Source organism: Copadichromis virginalis, linkage group LG16 (assembly GCF_057382275.1).
Source record: "Copadichromis virginalis isolate Kocher_CV1m ecotype Utaka linkage group LG16, C_Virginalis_male_GT1.1, whole genome shotgun sequence".
Classification (NCBI taxonomy): domain Eukaryota; kingdom Metazoa; phylum Chordata; class Actinopteri; order Cichliformes; family Cichlidae; genus Copadichromis; species Copadichromis virginalis.
The window spans coordinates 27,057,963-27,083,144 of NC_140633.1; the positions used below are offsets into that span (position 1 = coordinate 27,057,963).

The 25,182-nt window shown below is 38.7% G+C and overlaps 2 protein-coding genes across 5 annotated transcripts; one reads left to right on the forward strand and one right to left on the reverse strand.

The window, feature by feature from the left end:
* Nucleotides 1–84: 84 nt before the first annotated feature.
* LOC146690966 (uncharacterized) lies at nucleotides 85–8,300 on the forward strand. 3 transcript variants are annotated; one of them, XM_085434190.1, is made up of 14 exons: nucleotides 86–253; nucleotides 478–534; nucleotides 1,635–1,761; nucleotides 3,004–3,093; nucleotides 3,183–3,370; nucleotides 3,464–3,506; nucleotides 3,595–3,706; nucleotides 3,823–3,955; nucleotides 4,490–4,554; nucleotides 5,151–5,347; nucleotides 5,430–5,565; nucleotides 7,421–7,459; nucleotides 7,548–7,575; nucleotides 7,652–8,300. In XM_085434190.1, exons 1-14 carry the CDS (start codon nucleotides 202–204, stop codon nucleotides 7,777–7,779), a joined length of 1,395 nt encoding a protein of 464 aa, XP_085290316.1. In that variant the 5' UTR covers nucleotides 86–201; the 3' UTR covers nucleotides 7,780–8,300. The 3 variants fall into 3 exon arrangements, with proteins under 3 accessions (XP_085290315.1, XP_085290316.1, XP_085290317.1); XM_085434189.1 differs by lacking the exons at nucleotides 7,421–7,459; nucleotides 7,548–7,575; nucleotides 7,652–8,300 and adding an exon at nucleotides 6,244–7,396 and having other exon boundaries at nucleotides 85–253; XM_085434191.1 differs by lacking the exons at nucleotides 86–253; nucleotides 1,635–1,761; nucleotides 7,421–7,459; nucleotides 7,548–7,575; nucleotides 7,652–8,300 and adding an exon at nucleotides 6,244–7,398 and having other exon boundaries at nucleotides 477–534.
* On the reverse strand, nucleotides 7,939–23,518 carry pfkla (phosphofructokinase, liver a). 2 transcript variants are annotated; one of them, XM_085434187.1, is made up of 22 exons: nucleotides 23,185–23,518; nucleotides 20,855–20,928; nucleotides 18,806–18,883; nucleotides 17,161–17,350; nucleotides 16,857–17,022; nucleotides 16,269–16,313; nucleotides 16,056–16,164; nucleotides 15,498–15,596; nucleotides 15,226–15,318; nucleotides 13,971–14,096; nucleotides 13,807–13,871; nucleotides 13,668–13,731; nucleotides 13,417–13,563; nucleotides 13,238–13,308; nucleotides 13,023–13,110; nucleotides 12,781–12,933; nucleotides 12,064–12,228; nucleotides 11,921–11,982; nucleotides 10,841–10,952; nucleotides 9,399–9,498; nucleotides 9,200–9,305; nucleotides 7,939–9,112 (listed from the first exon to the last, which is right to left on the reverse strand). In XM_085434187.1, exons 1-22 carry the CDS (start codon nucleotides 23,267–23,269, stop codon nucleotides 8,965–8,967), a joined length of 2,346 nt encoding a protein of 781 aa, XP_085290313.1. In that variant the 5' UTR covers nucleotides 23,270–23,518; the 3' UTR covers nucleotides 7,939–8,964. The 2 variants fall into 2 exon arrangements, with proteins under 2 accessions (XP_085290313.1, XP_085290314.1); XM_085434188.1 differs by lacking the exon at nucleotides 23,185–23,518 and adding an exon at nucleotides 22,539–23,023.
* Nucleotides 23,519–25,182: the final 1,664 nt, after the last annotated feature.

Consider the following 25,182-nt stretch of genomic DNA (forward strand, 5'->3'; position numbering starts at 1 on the left):
AATAATATGGTAGCCTTTAAAAAAAGTCAGTAGAAATAATATGAATTTTGATTCCTTTACTTCTAATTGAACTAATTAAAAATAACATTAAAACAATGTCATTTCCTGAAGAAGTCTCAGTTCCTAGCCTTTAGCTTTAGCTTCAATAGCTCTAAAGAACGGGATCAGTTGATGTGATAATATTAGCCTCAAAGTATAAAAATGAATGACCAGGATTCATTTGATAATATTGACCAGCTCCTCTTTCACCTCGGTAAATTCACTTATTCAGTTTATTACAGTTTATTACATCAGTTATGTTATCTTGGATTAGCATTAGCTTATTAGCTGTATGGCTAAATGTCAGTCACAAGCCAGGAAGCTAGCTAGACAACATGACAATTTAAACAATGTTAAAAAGGTTTTAGAGGTTTATTTATACTATTGTTGTTTTTGTTATTATTATGAAAGATAAGTGTTATATGTACTTTTTTATAGCTCTTCAAGCTCGGGAGCTATCTCAAAAGAAGAATGAAATTAACCAACAGACTAAAGGTATGTGTTGATGCTAATGTTGGTGTAAAACAGTGGCTTAAGAAAGGTAATGATAAACTGGGCTAAAGACAGGCCTTTGTGTCTTTTGTTATTAGATATTAAACACCATTAAGCTTTTTTTTTGTCAGTTTAAGTCACAGAGCCCCTCTTGGCCACCTTGATGTGTCCTCCCTGTTTCTGTCTGCATGTTATATTATGATTGGGTCTATATTTTGTTGTACAACACCAAAATGTTTGTAGTTTCTCCTCTGTACTACACAAAATTAAGTAATCAATACATCATTAAAGCTAAAACTCTGTACTTTAATCACATTTTGATTGTTTTATTTAAAATTCACAAGTGGTAACGTGAAGGACCAAAATCAACAAAACTGTATCTATGTCCAACAACTGTATACTTAATGTCTCAGTAGTTGTTAGTCACTTGTCCTTTTGCTGACTTCTCGCATTACGTTGAAGGGTGGTTTTCTCATATGTAGGTGTGTTTTTATTTCCTGCTTTTGTTCTCTTCCCTCATTTCTAACTGTCTGTCATTAGATTTCCTTATTTGATCACTTTCTCCTGTACTCAATCTACTCTTTTGTGTATATGTATAGACTTGCCACGTCAATTATCACCTTGTCTGTTTGTCTACCTTTTGTTTCACAAGCCCATTTCTATTTAGTTTTTCTTGTTTTGTTTATGTTTTTTTCTCTGTTTCTGTTTTTTGGATCAATGACTAAAGGGTTTTTTTTGTTATGCTTGCCTGTGGGTCCAGTCTCTAGCATTTTATGATACTAAGTGGCAGTATCCTCTTTTTAATATCTGGTCACCTTGTCTTGAGTCATTTAAAAACATTGCCCATTCATTCCCTTGTATAAGGTCCATTTAGCCCACTATTGTTTAAAGATCCCTGCTTTAGTACTGATTGATCAGGCTATCCATTGAGTACACTTCCAACCACCTGACTAGCCTTAAGGGATTTGATTTTAAAGTGATAGTGTCCTTTTGAATTTCCTTATCAGCTATTAACAGAAGCACAATGTTGGGGAATCCTGTATCATGAACTTTATCTTTTAATATAAGATTATTGTGTGCTGTGTTAATGTGTTTGGCAACAGTTTCCAGAGCCAACATTGCTGAGAAGAAGTCTTACATTGAAGCAATCAACAGAAATATTGAGCAACTTGAAGAGGAAATCAGTGTGAAAGAGAGCACTGTAACACGTAATAAAGCAAATGCAAAAAGGTACAGCATTTTGTAAAATTAAACAGGAAATAAATGTGCCAAACCATGATAGATTACGGTGCAGGAAGATTGTGCAAAAGTGTTGAGCCACCTCTCATTTCTTTATATTTCGCTCCAAGGAGCCAGACTTTCTTGTGATTTTTACAGTGGTCTTGAGTATTATTTCTCCAGGCTTTCTGAAGGTCTTTTAAAGTTTTTCTTTGGACATTTGGATGCTTTTTCACTCATTTTCAATCTAGTCCTTGTTCATGACCAATGTTTTTTTTGTTGTTGTTGTTTGTATCTTTATTAACACTGCCACTTAACACTGACCTGTGAATCATTCAAGCATAAAAATGCATCTAAATCAAGGAATGAACCAGTATTTTGTCTGCACATAACAGATAACGTAGCAAGGAAGTCATTTTAAACTGTATTTTTAGGCACTTTGTAATTAGCACCCTGCCCTAAAAACATATAATTTACTCCCATTTCTTGAGTCGATTCTACAAAAAATGCCAAAGATAACTCAGTTTGATAGAAATGAAATAGCATTTTGCACCAACAATGATTCCCAAAGAGCTTAGCTGAAAACTTGGTATATCGCAGGATGGTTCTTAAAAAGAAATAATAGAAAATAGGACAAGTGGAGGATAGAAGAAGTGATGGAAACATTAAAAAGCTAAAGATGAACAGGATCTCAAAGTCCTATCCTTGAGAAATAGAGAAAAAAAAGTCCAGTAAAGACTTGACACAGGACCTGAGAGATAGATCTCTACTGTTCACTGAAACCAAACAAAATTGGTCTCACTGGAAGGATGATTGTCAAGAAGCCATTCCTAAGAAGTGGTATGCCAGGCTGAGGTATGCCAAATTACACGGGACTGGACTGAAAATCGGGGAACAAGGTCTTATGTAGTGATGAATCCCATTAGTTTAAATTGTCGTCAGTATGTACAGAGGAGGTCAGTCAAGTGTCTACAGCCAGCTATAACACATGGTTAAGGCTGGATGATGGTTTGAGGCTCCATTTCAGCCTGTGTTGTTGTCAAAACTGGTGAAGTAATGAACAAAGGACACTCTCATCAAATTTTGATCCATCGTGCACTATCCCCTAGAAACCCTGTGATTGGGAACAGCTTCATTTTTTGTTAGTTCTTTTGTAAGTTCTAAAAAAGTCTTTTACTTAATTAATATGTAGCAAGTGACAGAGTAAAAGTAAATAACCTACAGAGTACCTGCTTGTCTTTTATATAAATTTAGGATGAAGGCGATTAACGGCCTGCTTCTTCAATATGAGCAGACGTTGAAAGCAGAACTGGAGAAAAGAAAAGCCGACTACAACCATGACACGTGGGTTCATTTAGCAGCCTTGTTTGTGATTAATACTTTTGTGTGTTGGAAACAGACATGTTAAATGTTCTTTATTTATACCTAAACAGGGAGGTCTTTCAAGAAAGGATTGCAAGCTACAGAAAGATTTTCCAGGAGCATAAAGAATATTATTTACAAAATCCTCTTGCTGAAAAGCTCCTCGTGCTGAAGGCTGAAAAAGAGGAAATTGAATGTAGGATCAAAGCTTGGGATGAACAAATAACAATGAAGCAGAAGGAGCTGGACCATCTTACTGGTGATAAACCTTTCGTATCTTTGAGCTTTGCTCTGTTAGAGCTGAAAATTTTTACAGCTTGGTATACAGTCCCTTAAATTTTTGTCCGAACAGGTCCAGTAGTTACTTCATTTTCCACCGAGAAACTGCCAGATAGGTATTTTAGTGAATCACTCACAAAGAATAATCACATAGCTTACAGGAATGGTCATTTCTGACTGACCGAGCCCATTTTTTGTTTCTAGTGCTTTTGGCTTGCAGCCTGTAACAGAACAAGAGAATGGATTTGATCATCAGACAGCCAGGGACAGAGAGCCTTCCATTGACATCTCCTCTCTGCATCTCAATCAGACAACGGTACAGATTTAGTATTTTATTAAATGCATCTAAACACTGGCAAGCAATCATGAAAGGCAGTTAAAGCTGTTCCAGTTATAACTTCACACTTTGATAAATCTGAGCATTTGTTACAGAGTGGTCATAAAACATCTGATGAAGAGGTAAATGCTGAAGAGATCCATGAGGAAAACATCCAGGATTTACTCACCTGTAGTACTTCCCCAGAGGAAGGAAGTAAGGAGCTGTGGTCCAGTCAACAGTTTTGTGGTGAGTCATATGCTGAAGGGTGTGTATTCGGGGTCACTCACATTAAAAGGGGACATTATTTGACTCTTCTTACTCATAATATAGATTGATTGCTGTCTATTTCAGTCTGTCTTTGGATGATAAAGAAATATGTAAAGTAAAGATAGAAAGGACTAAAGATAGGAAAAGGGCAATCACAAGCTTTCTTTTTTAAGCCAGAGAGAAAATCTCACTATTCACCATTGAGAAATTTAATTTTTTTAAAAACAACAAATGACATATTCTGTAAATAAAACCATCCTGTTTTATAATTACAGGGAAGTCTGTGCAATTACCTACACATTTTTACAAATGTATTTTTTAAAATTGAATCCCAAACAGTCATCCTCATCATCTAGCAAGATTAAGATGACCTTGGTAACTTATGTGATACTGAAAGCTCAAGCTCGACATAACCTGTTAATCTGGCTTTGTGGTGCGCCTCTCTGGTGCCACGAGTTTAGTTTGAATGATCATGTTAATCAAACCACGTGAACAGAATATTTGCTTCTTCAGATCAGAATCAGCCAGAGGACATGCACACTGAGGAGCAGGAAGAGGAGACTTCACAAGAACACCAGGTTTTCTGATTTTTAGTTTACTATACTTGCAATTTCTGCTAATACACCTGAACCAGTTAATCAAACAAATTTGCCAAATGTATTGAATGTATAACTTTTTCTTTTTTCTTGTTATTTCTTCTTGCTGTCCTAGTTTACCTTGCTGTCTCCACAGCAGTGTGTGTTATAAATAGGTAGTTGCGGCTTCTAGTAAAGGCATTCCACAGTTTTGTATGCCTTTACTAGAAGCCGCACTGCTTATCACATAGAAACCCAGCACAGGATTAGAAATTACCACTGTTTGTCAGAAACCTACATGAAAAGCTGGGGTTGTAGGGGTTACGAGGTAACCTAACAACAGACCGAAATGTGCTGTTTTGTGGGAAATGTAGTCCAGACCTGCAAAGTATGATTTTGACATTTTTATCAATGAAATACAATTTTTAAGACTTTTAATAATCTATTCTACTGTATCAGAGAAGTTTAGAAGCCGTGTATGTTTCCAGGAAAATATCAAGTTGCTCGAGGCACTCCACAGAACAGTATTGCCACAATGGAAAACCCACTTTTACAAGTATCCATCCGAACTGTTGGAAATGCTTTGACCCCCTCGACAGGAGAAGCTGCCCACAGTTTTCTATGCAGAGGAGATTTTTGAGAGTGAGATGGAGAAGGGAGCAGCTACACATGAAGAGCAGCCACCACACGACAAGGACGATGAGGAACTCGCTACTTCTTCTCAGCCTCCATCTCAGGAGACTGATCCTCAGTCAAAAATTACAATTGCGTCTTCAACCCCGACATTCTCATTTAAGTAAGACTTTGGATGAGTGGTCTGATGCTTTGAATTACACTCACTCAAGTCCTGACAACTGGTTTTCGTGTGTTCGCTGTAGCTTTAGCCCAGCCAGCTCCAAAGATCAAGGGAGCTCTGAGACCAAATCTCCAGCTTTCTTGTTCTCTCTGAACTCTGATCCCAACACACCAGGCTTTCCTGGATTTGGATTTGATGTGGGCTCATCACAGGAGGAGGTGAGGAATAAATGATCTCACAGAAATCATTGTGTAGGTTTTTAGGCATCCAGCTCATGGTGTCTTACATGCTTGAGTTTAGGGAAACTGGACGTCCTTTTTGGCTCATGACGATGTTTTATTTCCCATCCCGTTATTATAGTTAAATCAAATCAAATCAAAATAGATCACTTTTATTGTCACATCACATGTGCCACTGGTACAGCACAAGCAACAGTGGTAACTAAAATAAACCTAAAAAAAATTTAAACTAACATAAACAATTTTGTGAACTTGGAAAATAAAATAAAACAAGATAAAAAAAAAACAAACAGGAATAAATAAGGAAAAATAATTAAATATCCTTAGTTTTTGGTATCTGTTACTTTGGTAAAAATGTTACTATAGTGTTAAGGTTCAAAAATTGAGGAAGGGTACAAGAGGTGCTCGAAGAATAACCACACTGGTCCGGCCGGGTGAAGTCAAACGAAGATTTTAATTCACACGTGGGAAGATCACTGGAAACAACAATTGATCTTCGACTTAATCAAAGCATAAACAGATATTTTATACCGTCAGGGCTTAAATTTAATGACGCCCCTTCAACGTCACAGATACATTTTATACATAGATCAAATCAAAACCACAATGACTTTTGACACCGTTTAAAAGAACAATTGTCTTCTATCTTCATAACAGGTGCTTCCTGTCACTGCCGGATGCTCGCTTGTCATCCTGACACCTCAGCAGCAGTTCTGCGACAAACTGCTCTTTTTGCAACCCCAGCAAAACATGATTAAACTTTCACCTATAAATGATTCTCTAACTAAGTGTGTGTGTGTCTGTGTGCTAACCACAATTGCACCCTGTTTCACCTCGCGACTAGCTCCTAACCTCTAACCAGACAGAGAGACAGAAGCCACTCTGATATGTAACAACTGAGACTATGTATGTGTCCTCTACTAAATAAATGTTTTAATCAAGAACCCCTACTAAAAGCTTAATACAAGAATATGAACATATAAAAGATATTAAAATGAACTGTTGTGTAAGCATGTACTGCAATTCCTTCTATGTTCTAGTTTTCCCTCAGCATGGATCATCTAGACACTCTCACTAGATGAAGCTCAAAACCATTAATGAACCTGAACATCAACTCAAATAAGCACAGATATGCAATATGTATAAAATAGTTATAACTGCACCTGGAATACAAAGTTAACATCATCATAAACATCTTAAGGCCATCTTAAAGCTATCTGTTACATTGTTAAAGCAATGATCATACTGCAGATTATATTATGCTGGTAAAATACTTTTTGTTCATCCCCACAATAGCTTTCCTGATGGGGCATTGTTGGATGTGTTTTCCTAAATATTGCTTCTAACATATGGCCTCCTTATACAATAATAATTAAAAAGACTAAAACTAGCACCGAGTCTAATAAAAAGTAAATTACAACCATACAGTAAAAACTATACTGAAACAAAACTCTGGAAAATAACTGAACCTAAACTTAACTAAAAACAAATAGTCAAAATGAAAAAATAATGAAAACTGATTATAAAGTACAAAACTATTATTAACTCTGGTTTCAACCGCCACTCACACTGTGACCCATGTGGGAGGGCCAGTGTTTTGCAGAGAATTCACACCATTGCTTCTGTGACCTTTAACAGCCCTCATGACAGCATGGGCCAGCAACTCTCAGGACCAACTCCGGGAGGCTAAATATGTCAGATTCCTCTTGGATAAGGCTTGAAACGTTCTCATGAACCAAAAAATCCCCCAAAATGTCCAGTTGCCTTCAACAAACAATTAAGACAGAAAAAAGTATTTTCCTGCTTTTGGAATTACCTCCAGGTTTCTTTGCAGGACTTTTTCGGTTTCACTGGATCTTTGTTCACTGAGAAGGTAATGTTTTTTTCACTGAAAGCCTACTCTACTTCATGTCGTCTCGGTTTTGGAACAAACATACTAAACTATGATTAACCATTTCTAGAAAACCGCTGAATCTAAATCTTCAAGCAGTAAGTATCAAACCACAATGTGTTTGTGTGGTGTGTCGTTTTGGACCACTGATGTGTGCTGTATATGATTTCACAGGCCCTCAATTCCTGTTTGACCAACCAGAGACATGCGAGGACTTCCAGTTTGCTTTTGCCACCAAGAGCCCTCAATCAGCTAAAAAAGAAAATAGTGGAAATGATTTTCCATTTTCATTCAATTTCTAAGAGCTGTAAAAGTGTTTTCAAGTTAAGTTCTTCCATCTTATGTTGTGACATTAGCGGGAGCTGAAATAGCAACACATTTTTTGCTCTGTTGAGCAGTCATTATTAATTTGCAGGTTTAACCTAAAGTGAAAATTCAAACAACAATTAACTGATTTCTAATAGAGTTCAATAGAATTTTATTTAAGACAGATATAGAGACAATAATACACACGTAAGTTCATATTTCTTTACAGATTTCATTGTTCATGTGAAATAGTTTTTTGTGAAGTTTAGTTTGTTTACAGGTGTGTGTTCATATTTTGTTGTTTGCTGTTCGGTTTAAAAGGCAGAAGCAGTTTTCAGTCGAACAGTATTAAAAAAAAACAAACGAAGACACTTAACTGGCCATTTCAGGTCACATTCAGACATTTCATGTGTTAAATAAGATTATATAAGAGTATCTCAATAAACATTTAGTAGCTCTTATTTATAGCTAATAAAATATTAATAAAACTAATAAAACTGTTAAAAAGATTCCTTTATCATATGATTTCTGGCTCATTCACTCATGATTTTGGAGAGAAAGCATTTATAACACCTTGCATACAGTCTTGTTTCATGGCACAGTCATTAGTTAATCTATAAAATGTTTTGTTCAGTGGTACTTATGACTGTCTGTTGAGCAGTGGTTTAAATATACAAAGCCTCCCTTGGATTTTGGCACAATAAGAAAACATTTGTGCTGAATTCCTTGTCAAATAAATACTGGTACACAGGTGAGATCAGTGCTGGCATTTAGAAAGTATATTCATGGTCATTCAAGTTTAAGAGATGGGCATGGAGTAAAGGTCCCGCCACCTATTGTGCCCATACAGTATGCCCCCTAAGCACAAACAAAAAAGTCTGGGCACAAATTGGATCATGACCAGAACTTCTCTGAGCAAATAAAAGCAACTTTAGTGCATGAAGGAGCACACAAAACCTCTGAATCCATCAGGTTAACCGATATATCAGAGGGCAGAGCAAGGGAGTTCTGCATTTTGATGGAAAGCATTGAAATATCTTTACGTGAAAACAAGAAGTCAGGCAGTCAAATTGAAAGCCCAAGCTTGTGAAGAAAGGTTACATACGATATGTGATGATGGGAATTAAAAATGATGGATAAAAGCTAAAAGGTGCAAAGCATGCTGCCATTTTACAGAGAGCTTAGAATCCACTGTCAATGCTGATGGAGCGTTGAGTCACATGTTCAATCTCTCCTGGGACATATTCATTGAAGCTGGTTTGGTACTTGGCCAACATCTTTAGCATGGGCCGCAGTTTTAACCACCACTCTACCTTGGGCATCCGGTGCCTTGGAGATTAAAAGGATAATAATTAATAAACAAGACAATGTGTTTTCCAAAAGCAGCATATTTTAGATTTTTTTTGTATTACTTACTCAAAATCGGTTATTTCCTTCAGTTCAGTGACAGGGGTGAATGAGACAACCTTCCTGTTAAGGCCGATGACACATGCTGTTTCTGGTGAGTTGGCAATCACTCGGCCTGGTGGAAAAAAATTCAGTCAATACACCTGATGTTTGACTCAGGATTGCTTCATGTTCTATCAATGCCATCCACGACTTGCAGTAAACCTACCTTGTCGGTAGTTTTCAGTCAGTTTCTCTGAAAGCCACTCGATAGCTTTCACGCCCAGCTTCGTGCCAAAATTTCTATCAAAGGGAGAAGGTGCCCCGCCCTACAGCCCAAACCGAGAACAAAATTATCACATCAAAATGCCAATTGCAGTTGAGGTCAGACATTTAAATATACTCATCACAGGCATGAATGTCATGTTGATTTGGGGCTTTTAATGATCTCCTTCAACTGTTGTTTTTCCAGGAATGACGAATTGTGTGCACACGTTTGAATTTATTTTTGGATTTTCTCTCCACACAAGGTCAAAACTGTACACACAGGTTCAAATATATATGTGCAAAAGGTTCTAAAATGGCTTTTAGCTTGGCAAGGTCAAGGACTATTAGCATCTCGTCAATGATCATGATTGACTACAGTGGTAGTTTCTCTGCTAGAATAAAAAGGTTTTTGTTTGACAGCAGTCATTGGATTGACCATTACTCAGCACAATGGGAAGGTCCAAAGAACTTAGTGACGATCTAAGAAGTATTGTCACTTGGAGCCATTTCTGACCAACCACAGATTCCAAGATCGTCAGTTCAAGCTATATGGTCTGGAAGAAGATCCAAACTGTCAACCTCAGATGAGAGGAAATTGGTTAGGATTTGCAGGAACCACCAAGGCTCAAGCCTGCTATGAAGTGGAAACTGCTGGAACACCAGCATCATTGTCTACAGTGATTCAAATGTTACAACACTATGAACTATAAGGATATGGGCCAAGAAAGAAGCCCTTTCTCCAAAATTGACACCTTCAGACTTGACATGGACAAGTCAAAAGCCTTCTGGATAAAAGACTTATGGTCAGATGAGACAAAGATTGACCTTTTAGGCCACAATGAAAAGGTAAATTTGGAGGAGTAAAAGTCAGACTTTTGAACCTAAGAACACTAACAGCATCATGCTTTGGGGCTGTTTTGCTGACATTGGTACTGGTACATTGCAAAAAGTGAATGGAGTAATAAAGGACGAGGACTACCTCCAAATTCTTCAACTTAATCTCAGTTCAACAGCTAAATAGTTGAAATTTGGAGACAAACATGAGGACAGCATAAACCAGAAATAAAATGATAATATTCAAGGATGTTTTCATCAGCTTTTTTAACTGCAGTTGGGTGTTAATTTAAAGCGTAGTAAAGTTGATTTAGCAAGACATTGAAACTCATTCAACCTTAAGACATTCCCGAGACCACTGTCTAGCATGTTGATTTAAAAAAAATCTAAAAATAATTCAAACACATGCACCTAATTGTTGTTTTTGTTTTTTTAAGTTGTTAAAGATGCTGTACAATCAATAAAAACAGAACAGCTCAAAGAAATCATTAAAAGCACAAAACAATCATTCCCATGACGAGTCTATGTAAGCTTTTGACTACAACTCAAAGTTGGAAAACTGATCCATACCTGCTGGAGGTGTCCCAACACGTTGACTCTGCAGTCAAAGATGTTCTTCCCTTCTGATGAATACAGCTTATGGATGAAATCTGTAGTGTAGTTTTCATGGCATTTTTCATTCCTGTCATGACAGAGAACATGATCAACAAAGGAGTGCCACAGTGTTATTGGATGCAGGCTCAGCTAGACAATTATAAAAACTGATGTGGCACTTATACAATAATTATCCATAATTTTCTGCTGCTTATCCGGTATCTGGTTGCATGGGCAGGAAACTAATTTCCACAATTTGAATCTATCTATAAATACATCAATTCAACAATTTGTGTGCTTCACATGGAACATAGAGTGAAATAATGAAGTCAAAATACATAATACATCTTCTATTCTATGAGTAAATAGCTGCAAACTAAAACTTAGCTGTACTGTTCTACCTGAAGACAGTCCTGTGAGCGCTGCCTAACATGTCAATTTTAAATCTCCCATTGTTCATTTGGGCTCAGATTGGGTGACTGTCAAATCGGGTTGATCTGATATCCTCGTGTTGGTGTTGTTCCCAGATCATCATACTAAATGTTGTTCCAGGATCAACATTGCAAGTGACCAATCAGAATGTTGTGACGTCATACCTTTGAGACTTCGGGAAAAACCGGCGTAAAACAAAAAACTGTACTTAAGCTGCGTGAAACCGCCTCTGTCCGCCGATCAACGGACCCTGACCCTAACCCTAACCCTAACCGTAACCCTTTAATAAACAGTAAGCAGAATTGATATTGTCCTTGCAACATTGGAATTTCATAAATGCACGAATGGCTTGGCGCGCAAAAGAATAACGTCACAACAATGTGATTGGTCACTTGCAATGTTGAACCTGGAACAACATTTTCATGATGGTCTGGGAACAACACCAACACGAGGATATCAGATCATCCGTCAAATCGCTGCATGAGTTCCTCAATTTTTAGACTTATCAAACTATTCAGTGACCTCTTGTGCCCTCACTGTAGGAAAAAGGATACATGCAATACAGCTTTTTCCTTTAATTTGTCACTTGTTTAAATTTAGTTCACTCTATAAAATGTTACGTACCTCAGGATTAGACCTCGTTGGACATCTTTCTTCATCTTTTCAGATAAGTGCTCCACATTTGTCTGCAAACAGTTCACATTATTAGAGGAAACAGTGCTGTGAACATCACAAAAATGACTTTAGACAATATCTTTTTCTTCTACCTTAAGGTCAAGGATGTTAAAGGGATCTTCAAAAATGTAGGCTGCATCAGCACCCACTGCTATGCCAGTAGCGGATGCCAGATATCCACAGTACCCACCCATGGTCTCCACCACAAACACTCGTCTCTTGGTCCCACTGGCAGACTGCTTGATCTTGTCACAACTCTGCAGAAGAATTTGATTCTTTGGTTGTAATATGATATTTTAAGATATTTTCCGTTTGACACCATTCTCTTGAAACTCTAGAGACTGTTTTGTTGGGAAATCCAATTACATCAGCTGCTTCTGAAATACTCAGCCTGTCTGGCACCATCAACCATGCCAACCATGCTCTTTTCCCCCCATCCTCATGTCTACATGCCTGTTGAATTGCTGCCATGTAATTGGCAGATAAGATATTTGCATTAATGAACCAGTGAGCAGGAGTACCTAGCAATGTAACCTGTGAGTGTCCGCTATTAATATAGGTTTAGAGTGATAAACCGTACCGCACCGTTTCATTTTCCATGTCTTCAAAGCTGGAAGATAACATCTCAAACACTAAATGTTTCTATTTGGTTTATATGCAAAATTATAATAAAAATGAACAAAAATTAAATAAACTCAAGTCTTTTAAACAGCTTAAAGGTCAAAGCAGTTGTGATTTCAAACTTAACACTGCAAAGAACAACATTTGTACAGAAAGCCATACAAAAATATATTTCTGCTGAGCCCTACCTCCATTGCACAATTGACAGCAGTGTCTGTACCCACACTGAAGAAAGTTCCCGGGACGTTGTTGCTAATGGTAGCAGGGATAACGACCATGGGGATGCAGAGCTCATCGTAGTGAGTCCGGGCCTCGTAGAGCTCAAGCACACCTTGGTACCCCTTTGAAAGTCAAAGGCATACAGGTCAATATTAACACGGTAACTTATGGCTCGAATAATTTAGATTTGACACTTTTGTGCTTGTTATACCTCAAACCCTCCTATTACAAGCAGAGCTGAGATTTCGAACTTGGTGATGGTTTCCACAATCTTCTCCAGGTGAGAGTTGGGAAGAGTCCTTAAGAAGGAAATTAAACAAAACTTGTCATCAGCGTATGGCAAAATCTCGTAACACCTAAGCCACTGCTGCGTTAGGTTAAGCCTTTAAGATCAGGTAAAGTGATTCATATCAGTGAAACACTCACCGTTTTGTCCCCAGCAGTGAGCTTCCTTGGCCCGTCCATCCAGCCACACTGTGCCATTCCATCTCAAACACCTGCAGACAGACACTTTCCTTTCAGTCTCACACAGGTTACTGTGGAACTGCTAAAATCTCCTTCAGTGTTAAAAAACAAACAAACAAAACAAAAAATTACAGCCTCACCGCTCCATCGGCAAGTCCCAGAAAGCCGTCATTGACCCCGTAGACTTTGTGTCCATGAGAGAGCCCTGACCTCACCGCCGACCTCACTGCAGAATTCATTCCTGCCGCCGGAGCTCCCACGTTCAGAATAGCAAAAGAGAAGTTGCTCTGAGGAAGCATAAGTCAGACATAAAAGAGAACACCAAGATTAAATCCTGGGATCATTTCACATCATTTATGGCTTAAACTGTCTACAAGTCCTCCAGACCTACCTTAGACTGAGGAGGCTTGTGGAAAGCGAGACTCTTGTAGATGTTCCAGTTGCTCTCAAAACTCCTAAAAGTACATCGTTAGTTTAGTTTTTTTAATTTGCAATAAAAACAATAAGGTGACATAAATCAAAACTCTCACCCTCCACGCAGTTTAATGGCTTCATCAAACCTCTTCTCATTCATGGCCGTCTGCACCAACTTAGTCTGCAAAGGGTGGTGCAGTAAAACCAGAGCTCAGCATCTCACTTCTGACCTGTTCTGTTCATTACAAATAAATTACACGAGGACAGGAGAGAGACTCACCATCTCCACACACTCCACCAGAGGGAGGCGGACTGCTTGGTTGCCCGACAGGCCGATGACACAGGCGGGGGTTTCAGGAGAAGCCTCCAAGAGGGCGACGACCGCTTCCACACCCAATATGCTGCTCTGGAAACACGTGTTTGGATATATGTGCAATTAAGACAGCACTGACATTGAATACTGGAATTAACCTCATACTAATTTGAATATTTTTTTTTTTTTAAATCTACTCAGGCAGCCTTTGTTAGTATGCATCAATAGATTATTTTATTATCGGTATCAGGTCATCTTGTTGTGTATTATGCCACATACAGAAACTCATCCTGTGCTAGTTTTCTTCGTGTAATCAGTTTGTGTTAAGTCTGATTGTGGCCACTTGTTAGTAGTGCAGGTTCATTGTGTTAAATAGTGTTTAATAGGGCTGTTCGATATAACGATATATATCGGATGACGATATAAAAACGTCTATCATTTCATTTTTCGCTATCGTTTCTTTCGTGGTGTCACAAAATAAACTGTTTACGGCAATATTTTTTCATCGTTTTGATGGTCACTGTAGTGGCTATATTAATTTCTTAAAGTTCTCTATTTCTCTTATATTTAATATAACCACACTATGGACAAGCGCCTGTTTTTATGGGTTATGGTTAGCAACAACGACGGTAACACCATCGCATGTCCGCTTGTTTATGTTCCACATAAACCTTTCACAATAAAGCTCAAGATCCTGTTGACTTTTCAAAATAAACTGAATCACGTGAAAGAGCAGATTATTTACGGATGAGAAGTAAAAAAGAGCCGCAGGGTGCTAATAAATAGACCTTAGACTCAAACGTTAGAACAGGCTTTTCCCCGCAGCACCCTGTGTAATAAATACTCACAAAACAACTTGTGTCTAAAAATGTATAGTTTCATGCATCGGTTAAAACACTCGACTCCAGCTACATGACGCGCAGCTGGAAACACTTCACGCAAGTCGAGCTGCCCGAGATTCACAGAATTTACAGAAAATGTTACATTTTTGCGATTTATATCGTTATCGGACGATAGAATTCTTATATAAGGATAAGAGATTTTGGTCATATCACACAGTCCTAGTGTTTAATTATCATTTTAATGGTCAGCCAAAAGGAACAATCAGGAATATTGACAGAATAGCTTTGAGACGCAGTTATTTTTGTTAATGTCCCTGAATTTATTACTTCAACAATATTTACAAGTTTTATATGAATATGAAATCTGTTGTTCAGCTTACCAGCATTCTGTCAAACGCTGAGGGAATTCCTCCTCGCTGAACGTGGCCAAGTACTGTCACTCTGGTGTCATAACCAAGTCTCTCCTGCACCAGCTTAAAAACAAACACATGGAAGAATTTCAGTGTTTTATGCATTTGAAAAAGCTCTCAGCAACAGCTGTCGCCAAGAAAAACTACAGCCGACCTTTGCAGGAGTGAAATAAACAATCTATAAATCAGTATCTGATATATTCAGATTGTAGTGCTGCATTAATGTGCGTTGTCTGACTTACATCTTTTATATAATTTGAGGAGATGGGCTTGCCATTTATGTCAATGGCTCCTTCTGCGACGATTATGATGTTCAGTCTCGACCCCCCGCTTGTGCGGCTCTAGAAGGAAACGGGTAAAACATGTTATTGTGTCATTAAGCACAAACCTGTGTCCAAGTTCTTTAAAGTCAGAACAACTACAGTCAAAGGAGGACTGTTATTTCCATCTGGAGTAATTTATCTGGTGAAACGGCTCTGTTTGGGAACTTTTAAAAAATGAAAACCATAAATCAGGGAGAGCTTCCTGTACTACTCTATGTACACAAAAAAAGCTGGAGGTGGCAACAGGACAGGCAAGACCCTCATTGGACAGAGCCAACTTGGTTTGCACAGTGCCTTGCAGATGCACAGATGCTTGTATGACATTAGCAAACTGTCCTGCTTTCATGGCATGCCTAAACTGACACTATGCCCAATTCGTCTACTTCGACACAGGCCAAACCTGTCATGTGGATACACACAGTGAATGTAAATCAGTATATGCATGGGGCTAACATACAGTCTGGACTTGTGTCTTACCCCCTTTAGACGGGCACACATATTGTCCTCCCAGCCCTCCTGATGTGGAGCCTCTGGAATAAAAACCCAGTCTGCCCCTGATGCCAGAGCTGACACTAAAGCCAAATACCTAAAGTTGTAACAAAGAATAAAAGGACAGTTAATGCATAACAAGAGCTGCATGCAGCTGCAGTGCATATGGGATAGCAAAATGGGTTAAAGTGCAACTCTCACCCGCAGTGCCGTCCCATCACTTCCAAAACAAATGCACGCTGGTGGCTGTAGGAAGTACAAAACAGTTACAGTGAGACTCTTTTCCACAAAGTATGTCAGCAAACACACAAAGAACATGCTGGTGTCTGAGAAGGCAAGTCTGGGCAAGATGGAAGTCATGCCAAAAGCCTTGAATGGTGCAAAAGACCACATTCCATTAAGAGTTAATCATTCACTGTTCAGGTATATTCAGATAACTCTGATAGGGCTGAGATTAAGTAATGCTAAATCATCAGCATTACTCCATGTCTGTTCAAGTAACTGAATACAACTACTAAAAAAAACCCCAACACACACATGAAAAGCTGGAACCACAAAATGTTTGGCATTACTTAATCGCCGACTAATCTTTTCTTGATCTACGTGCAGTATGTTTACTACCATAAATCTGCTCCTTTGAAGTAGCACTGCAGCACATGTGGTGTGCTCGACACATCTTCCTTTCTGTAACTCATTTACTAATTACTCACTTATCCAGTGACCTTGTGCATGCTTCTTTTATGAAACACCAGGCGCTTCAGTGCTGTTCCGAATTACCCAGCGGCTCACCTCTGTGCAGTGGTCATTATGGCGTCAATTATCTCCATGATGCGGTGCAGCGCAGAGTCGGCACCGATGGTCATGTCGGTGCCGCAGAAGTCGTTGTCTATGGAGCCGACGAGGCCCACGATGTTCAAGTTATAATGCTGCTTAGCCATAGTGTCTGTGATCCTTCCTTAAGTAACACACACACACACAAGTGTTGAAATTAAATAAACTCCAAACACGTTTCTGAGACTTCAACAAAAAATGACTCCACTTCTTGTTTCTGATATGCACTCTGAGTAGTTTGATCTTCTTGAGCAACACTCACCTTTCTTTACGAGTTCATCGAGTAGATCGCTCCACTCATTGCGGAAGATGTTGGCTCCGGTAAGGCTGCCGTCGCCGCCACACACGCACAGGTTGGTGATGCCTTTCTTTACCAGGTTGAAGGCAGCGGAAACTCTGCCCTCACGCGTCATGAAGGCCTTGCAGCGGGCACTGCCTATCACGGTCCCACCCTGCAGCAGAGATGTAAAACTAGTCAAAAACCAAACTAAGGCAGACAGAATATTTTAATCAGGCATTTTGTAGATCAGTGAGATTCATAAAGCAATGGTTCGCATTTTTGGTGGATACAAAATTCAAACAGCTAGTTGTGAAATAATTTGATTTTTCTCCAATTGTTTTGGTTTTGACCTCTCAAAATGCATAAACATAAACCTGGGGAGGAGGACTCACACAACAATAGAAGGGTGGGAACCACAGGTACACACAGATTAGATTTACCTGCAAACGGGATACTCTGGCAGATAATCTGGTGGTAAGCTACAATTACTACCTCACACTGAAAGACTCTGCTAACCAGGCAAGCTGCAGTTTGCATCCATGTCTGTTGGGACTCATAACATAAATGTAGTGAGATGTTTTGAAGGAATTTAATAAAAGTTATTCAGCATATTTATGTTTGGCCAATAAAAATTGCATCAGAGAGCAAACAACGCTTCAGATCTGGATGTGACAACTTCTAAAACATGGATGCTTCATCAGCACTTTCAACCCAGCAGCACAGGAGATCTACTATACTGGGCTCGAACACATTTTATCTACAGCCACTACAGTTTCAAGGTGGGCACCCAACCAAAACACAGTTCACGTATGTGAAATATGGTCACATATTTGGCACTGGATAAAGGCTGTAAAAATAAGGGAACCTTTGGCTATTTGGATAATAAATGTCAACACTTTATCCTTTTGTTTTAAGATATTTGTATTAAATTTGTCATAATAAATGTCTGAATTATGGCAACAAATGTCCCGGTGACCTTTGATCACCAAATTCCAATCCGTTCATCCTTGAATCCAAATTATTATTTGTGCCAATCTTGAAAAAAATTAATCAGATGCTTAGACTGTTCCTCCCCTATGCAAGGCCACCTGGGTTGGCTGGAAGACTGTTTACTTAGCCTGACACTCTGAATAGTGCAGCCTGCGTCTGATTAGGCTAAAAGCGCATGCAGCAAAGCTCCTTACCAGGTTACAACCAGTAATAGGAAGAGAAGAGACGAGAAGACATGGATGAAATAATAACAATAAAACTATAAAAAAAAAAAGAGAGAAATAGAGAAAATTTTAAGCTCAGAAAAACAACAACAAAAATTCAAATTCTTTTCAGACATAAGCCACATGAATTTTTAAGGAGATCCTTAAGGGTCTTAGAGAGAGCAAAAATAGGAAACTGACAATTAATTCCTAAATTAGGTCCTCCATAAATTTAACGAGTAAAATCCATGATGGCTGAATTTAATTAGCTGCTTAAGTGTCCATGTCCTGTATGGTGGCTCAGTGTCACACTGCCCATGCTTGATATGAAAATGTCCACTCCTGAAGTGTTTTGTAGCAAAATAACTTTTACTCTGTGCTGAATATCGTCTCTTATAACAGCTACCTTTAACCACAGTAATAGTTTAACCTACCAGCTGAATAATGTTGGTCACACTGTGCCAGTGGGCCAGTTTGATGTTGTCTTCCCCATCCACCAAGCCCTGGTAACCCTGAGGAAAAGAAATTATTATGGAGGGCAGTCAAGCAATAATGAAAAAAGAACAATCTCAGAGTGTTTATAAGCTGTATTTATATGTAAAAGATGGCCAGAGTCAAAATAACACAGCGTACTACAAGTACTTTCAACTCCTCTCTTATCTACAGGGGTTTGCCACACAGATTTTAGATGCCCTTCATTAAGTGCCACTGCACAGCATGTTTACTCATTCTCCTCCTGCTCCATATCTTTAGACAGTGTCCCACATTTTGACTGATTTTGCAAGACACACAGTTTTCAAAAGTCTGGCTTTATACCCACGGCATATAAATGATTAAAATCAAATAAAGGTTAGCCTGTCTAGCCCGTCAGTAAAAGTTACAAGTTACCAAAAAGTCACTAGCATTGCAGAGTTTGGTGAATACGGTAGAAAAACACCACAAAGAAAATAAAAAGCCAATATATACTCAAAATTGTCTCCTTATTGCAAGTTATTTTTTTGCACTGTATTTTATGTGACATAAATCACTAAACATTGCTCAAATAGTCTGATATGGCTCATAAAAAGTATTCCAATCTACAAATGAAGACTGTTACCAGACAGAACAGCAGCTGAAATTGTTGGGTTTAGATTTTATTATTGTCATTTGTATTAGGAAACATTTAACCATATATGCTTAGAGGTGTATAATCAATTGTGTAGTGATAAGTTGTGTGACCTTTAACAGGCTACAGAGGCTTGGTGTGTATTCCACACTAGAATGCACACCTACATCCTGGGAGCACGGGAAGAGGTCGCATCTTGTCTTAATTGTTTTATGGTAGGATTAACGTAGCTACGTCTGTTCTAGTCTAAGTGCTTTTCTGTTTAGATGAACTGCTGGACTTCCTTACTGGGGGGGTCTAGTCTACCCTCTTCCTGACCAAGGATGTTTGCCTTTGTGCTTTTATGTTATATGACCCTTTTGACCACACACACACACACACACACACACACACACACACACACACACACACACACACACACACACACACACACAGTATTCTTTGTTTACATGTATACCTATGTAAGATGCTATATGTTAATGACCCTATGCATATTCATGTAACCACAATAAAAGGAGTGCTGTGGGGAAACCTGGCTGAGAGTCTGATGGTGGTCAAGTGGTGGAACGACACTTGGCTCCAGCCAGGTCTCCCTCATGCATGAGTAAACCAGAGAACTTTGGTGCCTTGAGTCTTGCTTTTTGCTGTGTAGCAGATTGTCCTTAACGTTCCAGCGAATAGGTTTATGCTACAAACCTATCAGAAATAACAGTAAAATAAGAATATAGGAGCATGTAAAAACTATCACATGACACCATACGAACAAACTCTAACTTGCTTTTATTCCTTTTGTATTTATTTACCAAGAGAGTTTGAAAAGTTGCATTCAAACACATGTCTACTTTGTCCAGTCTGGTCACCCAGTTTTCATGTCTGGAGCCTCACACTACTTTTGCATTTGGTACTAGATTGGATAAGCCGGGGCTGATGGTCTTTTTTTCTGGGACAACTGCCTATTGAGTTGCCAGGCAACAGGAAAACTGCCCTACTCAGTTCTTTATTGTTCAATAAATTAGTATTCTACTTTTGTCTACCAAAAAAACCCCAACTAAAAACAAAATGTACTCACAATAAGAAGCAATAAACTGACAATTTACTTAACTACAGCGGGTTTTTCTACCTGAGAAACCGCATACATTAGCCACGCCCTAAATAATAACGCTGAATCAAGGTAAAACAAATACAGCATTCATGTTTTGAAAGTGACTGTAAAGTGATGGGTAAAACTTCTTTAGGAGTTATTTTATAGGAGTTTTCGTCTGACGAGTCGCCCCCTGCTGGCCATTACAAAGAACATTTCATCTGTCCCACTTGAGGACTCTATCTTTATTGTCCCATTTTTTTAATGCAAAGAGGCTTACATACAAAGCTTGTTTACCTCATGAATGAGATAGACCTTGGCCCCCACATAAATGCCCATCCTGGTCACAGCTCGGATGGCAGCATTCATCCCTAAATCAAGGATAAAAAGTGTTAGATCTTCCTCTTCTTGGGTCTTTGCACACAGGCTGTTGCATCACAGCTCTGCATGGGGTAATCAAAGGGTAAGGTGGGTATGACTTCATTATCTGTTATCTTCTCTGACCGCAGCAATAGACAATGGGAGGCTTTGATTAGTCAGAAACAGATACACTGTGTGAGTTCAAAGGGGAGGCAGAAGGGTCTAGCCTTTTAGAAGCACTAACATTGAAGTGTTTTACACCCCTGAAAATGCTTATAAATGGTACTGTGAAGGCATAAAGCATGGGCATACAACCACATCTTAAAGTACTGCTATTATTCCACAATAGTGCATTATGTTGGATTGTCTTAGAATTACTGATGTACGAATGCAAACATCAGATTATTGCTGCAGCAAGTAAAGTAAACAAGTATTACTATAAACTCGTAGTTACTGTGTGACCTTTGATCCCTACTCATCCAGCTGCTATTCCGAGCTGACTACCAGCTGCTGTCAGAGGTGGGACCAAGTCATTGTTTTGCAAGTCTCAAGTAAGTCTCAAGTCTTTATCCTCAAGTCTCAAGTCAAGTCTCAAGTAATGTCAGGCAAGTCAGAGTCGAGTCTCAAGTCACTGGTGTAAAAGTCCGAGTCAAGTCACAAGTCTGAAACTTTGAATTTCAAGTCCTTTCGAGTCTTTAAAAAAAAAACGAAAAAATAATGTTGCAGTTATGCTAAATGTAAATATTAGACCATGTAATTTTTTAATCTGTGTTTTTCTCAACACATGACAAAATAGTGAACTTAGAAAATATACACAAATTGTGAAATTGCACCTCTTTAAAATGCAGCTCAATTAAACCTAGCTCCAAGAATAATTTTCACCGACAGTTCTGAGATACGCTGCATGTTATTCTTGGATGCGGTTGTAGGACCAGCTTTAAAATCGCATGACAAAAATATCATACATATTAAAAAAAAACTGTATCACCAACGTAGCCTGGAAAACATTTGCTAGTTAGATGAAGTCAGCTATCTCATCTTAGCATATTTATATGCATATTTATAATCATACGGTTCTTGGAGTGAGTGCACACACTCATGAAGTTTAGTAACTTCCGGTCACTGCAACAAGCCCAGGTACAGTTTACCGACGGATGGGTGCAGGACCTTGAAATGCACCGTGTAGAACGAAAGACCATCGTACGTATCATAAGTTTACCAGTCTCACAAATCGTCGTCATAAATACACATTCCTTAACCGTTTATTAATAGGACCTTTGAGCTCAACGGTAATTAATTAGTAGTGGAAATAATTTCTGGTAGCATCACAGAAATGTAGCAGTGACAATAATATTGTATGCTGTAATCGTACTGGGCAATTAGTGATACAAAAAACCTGTTTTATCCTGTGAATAAAAGTATATGTTTTTATCAGTGTACCATAATAACAGAAGCGAAACACAATATTGTGTCAGGACAATTCACTATTTATGCACAATAAATAAAGGAGCATAGCGCGACCATTTCTGTTCAGCGCCAGACTTGCTTGTAACCTATATCACCAATTATGTTAACTACAACAGCAGACTGACCTTTGTGTAAATGCTTGGAGCAGACTAACCTGTGAGCTGGAGGGTTCTGAGATGTTATATTTGATCTTTGAATGGCTGCAATCCAGACCATCCGTCGCGTCTTTGTTACTTTGGAAACATGGCTCGAACAATTTCTCTTCAACGACGTAATCCGATAACAACCGATCTCTTTACCCGTCGGCTTCCCGTGGCTGTCATGCGACCGGCTATTGCAGTTAATGATACAACGGCTTCTTGACATTTTTGTGTTTCTTTTTATCGCTGTGTGACTGATTTCAATTGAAAGCCTGCGTGCGCTAGTACCGCTTGCCACGAGTTCCCAGAATCCTTTGCGGTTCTACCCGTGAATGACGTCACATTTTCAATCTCTATATAATATGCGTGTTAAATTTTATATTTGGGGTAAAATATCAAGTCTTTTCAAGTAAACCGGTTCAAGTCCAATTCAAGTCCCAAGTCATTGGTGTAAAAGTCCAAGTCAAGTCACAAGTCTTACAACATTTTTTCAAGTCAAGTCTAAAGTCATAAAATTAATGACTCGAGTCTGACTCGAGTCCAAGTCATGTGACTCGAGTCCACACCTCTGGCTGCTGTCACCTCAGCCCTCGACCTAGCCGTTTCCCACCACACAAACACGGGTTTACATCCACACATATTGTCGAGTTGTGAGGTCACCTTGTGCATCTCCACCGCTGGTCAGCACTGCCATGGCCCGACCAGCGCACGTCATCTTCAGCTTCTCTAAGTCCATCAAAGACATTTTTTAATCTCTTCTCCTCGCAGCTACAAAAAAAAGAGAGAATTTGAAAAAATAAAACCCGTCGGCTGGGAGAGTAAAATTAGCTTAGTGTCTTGATCCTAGGGAATCTAGCTGCCTCTTCCTCGTTTGCAAGTTTCTCCTCAGCAGATCGTAACTTCCAGCGGTGACACCCACAGTATACAGCTGAGGGGGGATGTTTGCTCTTTTCACCCGCTCCGCCCGGAGCTGCGGTTTTCTCCACTCGCTCGTCTTCGAGAATCTCCGCCTTCTCTCTGAGCCCCGAGGCTTGTAACCGAAGGAAGTGCAACCAGCACGTATACCATGGGCAGGTATTCATACCGGAAGAAGGCGCAATCAGTGGAATAATACAGCAGCAGAACAGAGCATGTAAAACCTCAGGTCTGAAGATGTTAATGAAGTAACTTAGAGCCTGCCTATCAACAGGAAGGAGAAGAGCTGGTTTAAAAGCCAACTCAGTAATATTTTATAGTAAAAAATAAAAGTATACAAACTTCTGGGTATAATAAAGTATACAGTGTAGCCTCCACAGGACTACAGTAACGTGCAAATGTCTCGAGCATCCTCTCATTCGTCTGTATTCCAAGCTTTGTCATTCTTAAAAATTTTCTTCAGACATTTACTGCTTTTTCACCCCATCCCCTCCCCTTTTTTAACCTGCCACTAAACACTGACCTATGACTCATCCAACTTATCAAAGAACCATTTTTTAAATTAAAGAGCATGACAAATAACATTATTTGATCCAATTTATTTAGTTTAATTTATGGAAAATGCTAATGATAGCACAGTTTGACAGACCTAAAGTGTTTTTGTACCATAGAGGTCACTCCCAGAGAAGTTTTAGCTGAAAACTTGGCATATCTATGCAAGCTGTGCAGTGTGTTGTGAAAAAATGTGGGGAAACGGGACAAGTAGAGGACAAAAAAGGAAGTTCAAGCTTTAAAAAACATTTAAAAGAAATACTATATAAAGTAGATAAACCGGATCTGAAAGTTATGTCCTTAAGAAACCTGGTCCTTCAGCTGACCCATCTACTGCTCACTGGAGCCTCAATAGAAATGGTCTCAGTAGAAGGGTGGTTGTCAACAAATCATTCTTAAGGTGGGGAAATGTTGAATTACGCCAAAAAAATACTCAAAAACTGGACTGAAATTTATGACAAGAAGTCTGATGGAGTGAAGAAGCTGAAACTTTTGGTTCAAATTACTGTCAATATGTACGAAGGAGGTCAGGAGAGCTCTTCAACAGCAAGTGCCTATAGCAGTCTGTTGTTTGGAGCCGTATTTCAGCCAGTATGTTGGGGATCTTGCCAAAAGTGATGGAATTATGAACACAGAAAAACACCACCAGATTTTAACCTACCATGAAATAACAGCCAGAAGATTTCTTATCCAATGGTTGGAAAAAATAAAAATAAAAAAAATAAATAAATCATACCTGGATTGGAAAACTCACAATGGAACATCATCACTCATGAACTCAGCCTGGCTTTTATTTTACTTCATTACTATTCCTGAAGACTGCTTAATACCTAATAGAGTTCAGGCTGTGAACAATTAATGTGGTCATACCAAAACACTGAATTGTATATGCTCTGTTTTTGTCTTGTATAATTTATATATTCAGTGAACATTTGCACATTTCAATAAATAAAGAAATGAGGAGTGGCTTAATACTTTCACACAGGAATATACATGCATTTCTGTCTCTCAAGATCTATCTATCTCATAAATGAGATCTAGATAGATATTTATGGAACATTTATGTGTTACCAACAAATAGCTGAATTCTTTTTTGTAACAAAACAGGAAAACAGGTAGATCTTTGAAGGAACGATTGCACCCGTTTTCAATTTTCTTCAGAAAATATGCGGCGTGGCTTTTGCACACACA